This window comes from Uloborus diversus, chromosome 5 (assembly GCF_026930045.1).
Source record: "Uloborus diversus isolate 005 chromosome 5, Udiv.v.3.1, whole genome shotgun sequence".
NCBI lineage: Eukaryota > Metazoa > Arthropoda > Arachnida > Araneae > Uloboridae > Uloborus > Uloborus diversus.
Window position 1 is genome coordinate 115,499,463 of NC_072735.1, and position 12,192 is coordinate 115,511,654.

General features: G+C 31.8%; 1 protein-coding gene across 1 annotated transcript in view; it reads left to right on the plus strand.

Moving 5' to 3' along the window:
• Positions 1-5,255, plus strand: part of LOC129222313 (DDB1- and CUL4-associated factor 8-like) — a gene marked incomplete at its 5' end in the record, with an annotated part of 47,074 nt that extends 41,819 nt beyond the window's left edge. The window contains one exon of the mRNA XM_054856802.1: positions 4,863-5,255. Within this exon, the coding sequence (XP_054712777.1) occupies positions 4,863-4,979 (117 nt within the window). The remainder of the gene's footprint in view (positions 1-4,862) is intronic.
• Positions 5,256-12,192: the final 6,937 nt, after the last annotated feature.

The following is a 12,192-nucleotide window of genomic DNA, read 5'->3' on the forward strand; positions in this document are numbered from 1 at the left end:
TTTATTTACTGATTCCTTTGATCAAAAATATTTTTTATAATCGAAAAGAAAATATTTTATTTCAAACTTATTTCATTTTTCACTTTGCCCCATGCAAAAATAAAGCGAAATTTTTCCACTTTTTTTTAAAGTGAAAATTCCCCGCCAAAAATGAAAAATACTATTTCAATGCACGTTTTATTATAAAATACAATGTTCTTTCATGTACTGTAATTTTCAAAACAAATTTCCAATTTGTTCATTTTGAAAAAGCTCAGTCAGCTTAACCATTTCACTTTGCCAGACATTCCCCTACTCTGCCAAAACAAATAATCGGTTTGTCTGCCGGGCCAATATACAGTATACCGAATACCAAGTATTCCGTGCATCTCTAAAATAATAATAATGATAATAAAAAAGAAAGAAAGAATGAATCATCAAAATTCAAAGAACTGGATGGATAGGTTTTCAAGAAGTTGTTTAGAATTTTATACTATTTAACATTTATTTACACGGGATTGCTTTTTTAGAAACTAATCTAAAGTTTGTTAGTTTTATTTTATTTTTATCCTCATTCTGGTAACTTTATCAAAATAAGTTTTTCATTTATGTTTTTCTTTTATTTATCCTTGTTGATTTCTAGCTGCTTTTTTTTCATTGTGCTGTAATCTAATTTTATAATCTGGACATAGACTGTAAAGTTTTAATAATTTTGATAATTTTGTAAACTTCTCTATGGGAAAATCATTGTGTTTTATTGAAAAAAAATAGCATTTAAAATCAGTTGATCATTCATTTGTCACTAAAATATATTTTAATTCCCTTAAGACATTAATTATGTAATTAGTTTATAGTTTGGAAATTTTAAGCTTAAAATATAATTGTGTTGTGCATTTTTTATTTTTTTTGTGTTTCCTATGTAGGCAATAAATACTTTCATTATCAATTTGAGCGAGAAAAGTAAAACACGCGAAATTTTCGCCATAGTACTAAGAGGCTTTTCCCCCTTTCTCACCACCCCTCGACAATAGGAGTAGATAACACAGCATGTTCCCTCTTGTATTCCTACCTCCATGGCAAGCAATCCTTCCACCATGTATTGGCATTTATCGATATTTAGGGATCGCCAAAACAGTTTATTTTAGACAGTGGGCAAAGATGGCGATGGAGTGGCTCAGACTTTCAGATCTCTTTATTAGGAGGGAGGTGTTCCCCACGTGATAAGCTTATCTTGAGGTGTTTGACAGTTTGGGCCAGTTGGAACTTCACCATCAAAAACAATGCTCCTCTTGCACCACTTTTTGGCCGTATAAACTGGTGTGGAGTCAAATTGAAATGTCTATTCTACGTTGCTATGCTGAAGTGCTCTTAGGTCCACAGAAGTACAACAGCTTCTAAAATGTCCTTCTGGTACACTTTTTGATTCATTTTATGGCCCTCATCCACAAAAAACCACAGTTTTTTTTCAGTTGCAGGGCTGATACTAGCAGATGTGCAGCGCGTGCACCGCATACATTTCTATTAATCAAGCAAAATTTTTCAAGAATTTCTCACAAAACTTTAAGTTAGTCGAATAGACTTATTAGGCTGAATTTGAAATCTTATTAAAGAATCAAAGTAAGAGCTGTAAGTATGAACTGGTTGGACGGTAAATCAGTAAAAGGTACCTCTTTCAAGGTGGACTTGCGGCCCGTCTCAAATGTTTCTGGCATCTTTGAAGTCACACGATTGCTTTAGCTTTTTGGAACTCGTAAAACTTCTGTTTGAGCTGTTTTTGCCTTTAGTCTCCCTTATCGGTCAAATTTCCCCCATCTTACAAACAACTTCTCTAGTGGAAACCCAAGATTTTTTTTTCTTTGAACTCACTTTTGGATGACCTGACGATTAACTGAAATGTTCACTGTTCATTTTTGTACACTTTCCAGACATCAACTATAATTTCCAAGCCACTTGAAGCAGCATACTACATCAAATACTGTTTGCTGAGGCACAACAAGCAAAGGAACTGTTGTTCTATTTGGTGAAAAAACTTTAAAATAGCAGGTCTTTTGCTTTAAATTGTAAGAAAACCAAAAATCAATTCATAAACTAGTGGATATATTGTAAATTATTTTCTAATAAAGTGAGAGACAAAAAAAAAATGATACTCATTAAAAGGAAATTCTTTAATTTCATTCAGTGATGCAATCTTTGTCCAAGGTTTTTTTTTTGCTGCACCCTCCATACTGCCGTGCTACGTGCAAAAGTGGAATCTGCAGTTGAGCTCAAGCTGAGATATTGTGTTTTGAAGTTTGTTTTTTCCATACATTTGATTCAGATGTCTTTTTTTATCTCCAAATTTTATAACAAAATAGTTCCTGATCAAATGACCCTGAAACATTTTATGAATGAAGTAAAATACGAAATAGAGAAAAACTTGGTTATAATAACTCAGTTGTGTTCAAAAGTGCAGGTATGACTACTTTTACTATTGTGGTTAGCACGGCCGTATGAATAAACTGAAACCCCAGTTTAAGTTTTGGTTCAGCTTTAGAAACCATTATGCAGTTTTGGTTTGGGGTTTCTGTTGGAAAGAAAAAGAAAAACCAATTTAGTTTTGTTATATTCAGTAAAGTACACAAAGTTTACTTTAGTTTTGATTTGGACTTAGACTGGATTGGAAAAAATCAAAACTCAATAGCTTTCATTTTCAGACAGTAAGGAAGAGAAATCATGCTTATTTTTCTTTTAAACAATATCAATCATGTTTGAAAATCAAAAATTACAATTATTATTTCAAGTTTCAAAGGCAATCTAAAAAAAAATGTAATTGTTATGATTGGTCCACCTTACCCAATATTATTGGTTGAATGACAACTTGACTTATTTCTAGTGTTTGACCAAGAAAGTTCTCAGTCATAAAACAAAAAGTTTTTTTTTCTAACTAAACTTACCTTTATGTGTACTTCTGTCAAGCAGAAAAAGAAGATGTTTGGATTGCATATATTTTTGAATGCTTAACCCTTTATATGTTCCCAGAACACACTGAGCTAATAAGAAATCCTATTTTTATGCATAAAAAATCAATTTTTCCATTTTTAAAAAATTTTCCAGAAAAAAAATGTAAAGAGCCGTTTTTTTCCACCACTTCAAAATTTCTGGAAATTTTACATCTCTAGCTATGACAAAAAAAAGCCTGTGTAGTAAAAATAAATCAATAATCTTTTTAATACAGAATTGGAAAATGACAATTATTTTGTGAATTTCATAGAAAATGTTCTACAATAGTGATGGTAAAAATTCTTAAAGCTCATTTACCACAATCAAAAAGCATTAGTTGAAACAAAATTCAATATTTATCTGTTTTGCATTTTAATGCAGTTTTACAGTATTTTCAACCATAATTTGGTATGGATATTTGTCTGTAGTATAGCTACATTGGATATGTTAACTTTCTAGAGTTACGAAAAATGTCATGAAATGTCGTATAACCATTTAAGTTCTTAATTGGTGATCAATTCCATTCACTCATCTAGACTTACTCCTGTTGTATCATATACAATCACTTTGAAGTTCTTCCATGTGTGAAATTCAGTCAGCAAATTTTACAGTGCATTCAAAAGTCTTTTCATAATCTGTTTTCACATTTTACTACGCCTGATTTCAACTTTATAAATAATACTAAAGTTCATCAAAAAATGCCTATACAGTTAAGAAATGTGCTCAATTGCAATATTAAATGAAACATATAGTTGTACTACATTTACTTAAAAACTAATAAATAGATAAAGAAAGTCATTAATGAGTAGGAAAAAATTAGCACTTTTTTCAAACGTTTAAATTTGAACAAAGCACCTATTTAACAAAATTTGAAAAATGAAAAAAAAAAATATATATATGCAAAAGATTAATTGTTTGGGAAAAAGAAAAAATAGAGAGACAGAGATTATTAGTGAGTAGTATGAAATAGCAGTTTTCATTCACCTGTATATAAAAAAAAAAACTTGTAAATTAAGTTTGCAAAAAAAAAAAAAAAGTTAAAAAAAAAAAGATTTATGGTCTGCAAAAAAATAAATAAAACAGTAAGGAAAAAAGGTATCAACACGATGCGAAAAGATTTATAATCTGCAAAAATTTTTCAATAAAAAAGCACATGAATGACTTGGAAATCATGGCTAAAGGACAACAGCAGACCTGAGGTCTACTTGCCACTTAAAGCAATGTATCACATTACTCTTTATCAACTAATCACAATGACTGAAAGGTCAAATAGAAGTCAGCAAAGAAATCAATAAGGAATCTTGATTGCCTAAAACAAGGCATCAAACTTTCAGCCTAAACACAGTTGCATGCCATACTGAAACATTTTCCTCTAATTGTGTTAATGTGAAGTTCTAAATGAACAATTTCAGTCCTCTCCTGTCAAAATTGGATTATTCTTAATGAAAAGATTTGCCTTCAAGAATATTATTGATGTAACTACACTATATCTTCGATTTAACGATTTCCTCGAGTTAATGATACATTCTATCGGTCCAGTTTTGACTGTATTAGCGTCTATGCTCCTCGATTTAGCGATAACTTTTTCCAGTCCCTTCACAACCGTTAAATTAAGGTTATACTGTAATGCACAAATCAAAATTTTGCATTAAGTTGAGCATGAAGCATATGATTTGTAGTTGTTATCAAAAAATTTAAAGTGAAAATTAATACCTAAAGGATGACAACCAATTTATGGAAGTTCCTTTAATGCATTTACATATTTTTGATCATTTTTGTACATAGACTTCTTTATTTGAAAATATTGTTTGTACTTAGTATTGAACATGCTAATGACCGAGCATGCCTTGTTTTTAAAGTGTTTTTTGTCATGCATTCTCCCTCAATATATTTCTGTATTTCAGACTATATGGCTTGAGAACCAAGGTGCCGAAGCAAGTAGCAATTCAAATTCTTCTGATTCTGATAATCAAGAAGAAGATGCTGATATTTCCCAAGCCATTCAGTGCAATCAATCTTAAGTTACGCAACGAAAAAAGTTTTCACAAATATTTATTTAAACTCCTAAGAGCTACTGGACTGTTACTGTGATTGTTTCATAACAATTTATATACATTTTTTTTTTCCTTTTGCAAATTAGTGCATAGTGTTTAATATTTTGATTTGAATTTTTGTTTAAAGCTGCTCTGGCCTTAGCTAAAATGTAAATATTTATAAAAACCAGTGTTCAGACTAATATTTAATGTGTTTTTTTTTTTCTTTTTTTTGTAAAATTAAAATTATTGCCTATATGCTAAATACTATAATAACAAAACATTCTTACTTGTATGTTTGTAAAAGACATATCTTGAATAAATTAATTTTATATGAATGCTTTGTTTCCCTTTTGTTAGCAAACTATTTACTATTTAGAGCAAATAAAAACGCATGCTAAGTTATTTCTGATTGTTAAAAAGATGCTTTCAATTTAAAAAAAGAGTAATTAGTTAATTTTTGTTCAATGTCTATACTTATAGCTGTCTGAAACTTTTTTAAATCGATGTCTTTATACATCAGGGGATCAGTTGTAAATTTTCCACCAGCGCAAAGGGATCAAGTTCTACGATTTATGATGATCCCATGTGGTGTAGTGGTTAGGGCTGTTATCTTTTATTAAGGTGATCTGGGTTCAATCACTGCTCTTGCTCAACCAGAATTTACGTTCTGGGGAGGGTGGAGGTTTGTTGAGGGATAATTTGTTTCAGGAGGGTAGGTTGGAGACCTTACATGTATTTGAACTACCATACTAGGATTGGCAAATTGTGTTAAAGGTTAAACCTAATGCCCTGGAGGTAAAGATTGACACCCAAAATCTTCCTGGTATATACCTGGAATGCCTGGTATATACCTACCATTTCCTCTGTGCTATTTGCCAATTCTAAGGCTTCACCCTAGAATGTAGGGATGCTGGAAGAAAGGGGCTTAGGCTAATAAATAAGTCCTTACAAGACCAATTAACTCCTATTTTTTTAAATTTATTTTAACTCCAAAAGTTTTATTGGTGTGTAACATACAAGTCTGTATTAAGGTTTCTGATAAGAACATTTCAAGCCATAAGATGATACAAAATGTAAAAAGTGTGTAGTTAATATCATGGATGAAATGGTTATCATTAGTTTTCTCAGTTTCTGGATTTGAAATTAATTGTTTTGGCAATTTATTGGCTCATATTAAAACACAGTATTGCTCCTTTCTTGGCTACTGTATAATCTAATTATTTAGTTCATTAACCTAGTAACAATATAAAATTGAAGTACTATCATTACAAGTTATGAACACATAATTTTTATTTCCTTTTACAAGAAAGAAAGTATTGTATTTGCAGGGCTCATAGCAAGTGGAGAAAAAATATATAGGAGCTTAACAGGAAAAATATAGGAGTTAGATAGCAAAATATATAGGAGTTTGGTAGCAAAATATATAGGATTTTAAAAGGAAAAATATAAGAGCTTGGTAGAAAAACAATAGGAATTTCAAAAACGTATAGCACCTAGTATGTTTGGAGCCCCCCCCAAAAAAATATAAAAAACAGAGAGCCAGTATCAATACAATTCCAGAAGTCATAGCAATGAAAAAAGTCACAGAAGTAAGAGCAAATGAATTTTTGTATCCATAGTTATATGAATCCTGTATGTTTAAGACAACTTTGATTCAACTAGCAAAATTGTGTGTGCGTATTTCTTTTTTTTTTTTTTCTTCTTTTTTAAATGTGGAATTCATCATACAATTTCAGAGAACTTTATTAAATTTTTGGTCAAACCAGATAGAAGTATACCGCCAAATAATCCATTCTCTGATTATTTCAAGAATTTTTTCTCAAAACCGTATGAAAAAGCAATCATAAAATTCAGATTTTAGCTTATGCACTTCGAAAAATACATCTGTTATTGATTGCTAAAACTAGGTAATAATTAATTTGGACATTCTTTTTTCAATGTCATAAATCTACCCATAATTCTCAGTATTGATACCTCATTGCTTCAATGCTAACACTAACGATGAAAAGTTGAAAACTCCATTCAGCTCCATGTTTCTCTCGTCTCACTGGTTTTGTGGGATATATCATGAGAAAATCATTACAAAAAGTATGCAACACTCCGCCTCCCCATCGTTTCACTATTTACAAAAAAAGAAACTAATAATTTTACTGAACGAAGGCAAAGAAAATGACTGCGCTAATGCATCACGTTTTTGGGAAATGGTCAGTCTCATAGGCTCGATTCATTTAAGCGGCAAGTTTGATTCAAATATTCTGCAATTTTTTTATGTTAAAACTGGATTTAATTTCACTTTTGAGGAATTGATTTATTAAAGTGACTGATTCAATTACCCGGCGCTCACTGTAACGGCATTATCCATAACTTGCAGTTAATGTGTGTATTTATATGCGCACACATGAATAAAGGGTGAATTTTACCTAATTTGCCGAACCAAAGGGGGTGTTAGAGACCCTAAGTGGAGCATAGATCCATCTATTATCCTCTCCAATTTGTAACCGTAACCTAGTAGATAGAAAAAAAAAAAGCCAAAAAAAAAACAAATTTCCGAGAAGAAAGATTTCTGAAATGTTCGGAAAATCTACATACAAAATAAGTACATATTTGAAGAATGCTGACAAAATCCTATAAAATGACTTTTTCCATTGAGATAGTTATATTTTTCAGCAAGCTACAAACCTCGAAACATTTGAAGTACCCAAATTTGAATTGGTACCAAAATCTGTACGAGGCATTATCAAAAACAACCGTTTGAACTACAACCGGTCATTTCAACTGCATGTCAGATTATATGTGACAAAATTAAAAGCTTTCAAAACCTCTACGGAAGTACACTTAAATTTAACATGTTATACTATTAAAATTACAAAGTAAACTCATTGAAAGAAAAGGAATTAATTGAAAAAAGTTAAAGTTGCTAGTAAAACCATCTATTTTGTATATTGCATAAAAATAATCAAACAGAAGTTTAGTGCAAATGCCAACATTAAAGATGTAAGAGTGCACGGTGCAGGGGAGGAAGAAGAAAAAAAAAATGATCAAAAGTTTTTGCATTTTTTGGGTAGAATTTAACATGTGACAAAGAAAATATAGGATAATATCTGACAAATTGTGAAAATATAGGAGATATAAGAGGACTATGAGACCTATTCGAGAAAAAATTTTCACTCAAAAATCAGCCTTAATTTCCATTTTGCTCTCTTCCGAATGAATGTCGAATTTTTTTTCGACACGATCACATGTGGATATATATGCCTAGGAACATACAGACACCCGAAATATCCATTTTGACGATCCCCAGTTAACTACGAGTTTTCTGTGACCTCTATATGTATGTATCTCGCATAACTCAAAAACAGTATGTCCTAGAAAGTTGAAATTTGGTACGTAGACTTCTAGTAAGGCCTAGTTGTGCACCTTCCCCTTTGGCTGTATTCGAATGTTCCTATGAGGGTCTTTTACACCTTTTTTGGAGGAAATCATTGTTAATTTCAATGCTAACTCAACTGGTGTTATAATTTTTCAAACACTTGACGATATATCGCCAAGCTTTTGGCCGCCAAGTTTTGTTGCCTACTTGGCCATTCTTTTTTTGGGTTAAATTTTCAAATCTGGTTTTAATTTGGCCAAAGTTGGTGATATTTAGAGTTAACCACTGAATCACATTAAAATTGCCAATAATGGGGAAGTAAATCTGTGTAAAACTTTTTTTTTGCTTCGGTTCCCAAGAAACTAGAGGTGAAAATATTTAGTGTTTCCTTGCTTACTCCAAGGTGCTATTATCATTAAATTAGTGTAAAAGGAAGTCATGTGATGCACACATCAGCTCGTTTTTTTTTTTACTCAACAGAGGAAAAAAAAGGAGTTTTTGTACTTAATACAATTTATATACAACTAGCCTGCGTGCCCGGCGTTGCACGGGCTACTTAAAAAATGAAAGAGCTGTTCAATTGATGTTTTTGTATTATTCTGGGTATACGCCCAAAATGTCGCCGTCCCAAAATGTCGCCGGTCCAAAATGTCGCCGTCCCAAAATGTCGCCGGTCCAAAATGTCGTCGTCCCAAAATGTCGCCGGCCCAAAATGTCGCCAGTCGAAAATGTCGCCAGTCCACAATGTCGCCGGCCCAAAATGTCGCCAGTCCAAAATATCGCCGGTTCAAAATGTCGCCAGTCCAAAATGTCGCCGGTCCAAAATGTCGCCGGCCCAAAATTCGCTAGTTCAATTGGTACGAAAAATTTAAATGCACGTCGATACTTTTCAGCATAAAAGTTGCGAAAGAATATTAATTGCCTTTCAAAGTAAGTTCCTTAAAAAATTCCAAACGTTTTCTCCTGTCTTAATTCCTAAGCATCAGATTAATTCCAGAAAATTAATAGTTTTCAGAAAAACATACGTTTTTCTGTATACTATTAAGAACGTAAACATGCGAAAGGCTGCTGCAACGGATTTCTCTTTCTCGTTTAATCTGATTAATAATAATACTCAAGATGTAAAGCAAAGGATCAAGATGTAACGCAAGGATTCAGACAAAAAATTGGTATGGAAGTAAAACTAAACTGTTCTAAAGGCGAATGAAAGAATAGTGAGGCGCTATGTGAATATGGCAAGAGAATAGGCGGTTTGTATTTTTTGGCGTAATGAAGTCAAAACAAATAACTCCTTCACGCTAGCATATTATTACCTTAGCGACAAGTCAGTAATTTAGGGGATCAGGCGGAATGGCCCCCGACTTTGAATTTTTTTTTTTATATATACAAGTGGAAGTGCTTTTTATAGCAATCCTATGAAATTTGCATTGGTTATATGCCCGTTATCCTCCCTCTCCCCTTTTACTAGAAAAATTCGAAATCACGGGCTAGGGTGGAAATCAAGTAGAAAGGTATCTTAATGAAATTTAATTTTCTCATAGATTTTTTAACATCACCCTAAGAACTGTAAAAAAAAAAAAAAAAAACTGTACGTTTTCAGTGAGATATACGTTGGTTAAAGTAAGATCAAAACTGTTCTGAGACTTTTTCTGGAAATGAAACTGAAGAAGTTTAACAAGACTGCTCGAGACCTTCCTCTGAGAGGACATTTGTATGTCCTTTGCGACCGGGATTTTGGGACAGCAAAACAAATGTTTAACAGAGATGACAGATTATTCCCGTGGAAACTCTGTCTTATGAGTAAAATTCTGAAATTACGTCGAAATCTTCACCGTCAAATCTTTTGAAATCAATGAAACCCGTAATTGCTAAAACAGGTGTCTTTCACTCAGATTTTTGAAAAATGACTCTACGCGATGACAAATATTTTCAATTCTCAACATTCATGAAATTTATATATTCGATAGAACATCAAGGGGGACAATTTCAGAACAGCTATTTTATTAGAGGTTTTCAAGAGGATACTTTCATGCTTGCGAAGTAGCGCTTGTCAGCTGAATCACATTTTCCAATTTTAAATAGAAAAGAAAAAATTTCACAATGTAGGGTGAAATAACTGATATCAATGAGATTATTCAGATCAATTTTGACCTAGACTTATTTTTAAAATGAGTTTCAAAACGTAATAGTTCTAGCTCAATATAGCTTGGTAATTCAGAAAGAAAAGAATACTGATAATAATAATAATAAACAAATAAGTTTTTCCCTCTCAGAAAAAAATGCTGTTTTGATTATTGAATTTTTACTACGCAAATTGTATAAGAATGCAAACTCAGTTTTTATTTAACACCCACGCTAGTTAAAGTGCTACAAAAATGAGAGGAATACACGGCTAATTTAGATTTTACTGATATCTTGCTCAACCTCTCATATTTAAATTCAGTATATTTTTCATTGTTTATTTAATTACACTGACTCACGTAAACGATTACGAAACTCAACTTAGATTTTATTTTTTTAGATTTTACGAATCAGAAAAAAGATTATTTCTATTGTCTACGAATGGTTCAAAATTTTCAATGTGAGCGTTTTTGGTTGTGTGTCACCGGAGTCGGTATCCTCGTTGGTTTTGACCTCCTTTGTCACTCCTAAAAGTTCTTCTTCCAGTGAGTTCTGAACTGTGTGAGTTTAATCACTTTACTTCTATAATGGAAAAAGCTCTGGAACCAATCGCATAAAATGTCTCCAAGGACCCAAGTTCGATTATTAGCACGCCAAAATGCAGTTAGTTACGAGTAATCTGCAATCTATAGGAGCTTGAGTTTTGAGAGAGGAAAATGTTACCTGTTTGCATTGCCGCATCTGCGTAAAGAAAATAAAGGTGTCAAATCTTCAACCGCGTATAATCGAAACCGCGTAAAATAAACCTGCTGAAAACGAGGGTCTACTGTATTACTTTTTGAGATATATCAGTCACAGATAAAAAAAAAAGAAAGGAAAAAAAAACATTCGATTGCTCCACCAAGTTATGAGTATTTTCAGTTAGCACAAAAGATGAAAATATATGCATTCTCAACTATAATATGTGCTCACTTTAAACTGAATTAAATCTGATAGAATATATCTGAAATATTTATGTACAATTACAATCAGCTTTTTACATAAAATGACACACTTTTTTATTGATTACGTGAAACTAAAGCACCAAGACTTATTAAATACCAATAAGCATTAATTTAATATCAAGTCATCAGATTCCAATTAAGCTTTAGTTAAAATCCTTAAAAACAATCTTTTTTGTTCGACTCTGTTTCACTTAAAGAAATCCAAACAATCTTAATTTAACGTGTTCTTTTAACGATACAAACTGTACTGCAAAAATCGAAACAGGAAGGAAAAAGAGATTTATTACAACTCGAAAACTCCCCCATGTGACGGTAAAAAGTCCAACAAAACAAACATAATTAGTCGCACATCCTAAATGTACCAAAATATGAGGCCGGTGAATGATAAACTTACACTACAATCAATAAACATTACTAAAGAAACATTTTTCATATGCTGAAAAGAGTTAAGAACGTTGAAAGTGAAAAAATAAGAAAGGACAGATGATAAATGTCCGAATAGAGCAACCAATTTTAAACTAATTTAAAATGAAATTCTAGATGGAAACGTTGTTTTAAGATTTGGACAGCAGCCAAAAAAATCTTTTTTAAAACAATTTTTAGAATTTTATTTGCTCACCCATATGCAAAATGGCAACAGGAAAGAAATAAAAATTCTTGAACAACGTTATGTTAATTAACGTTTTAATTAATATCTCCGCTA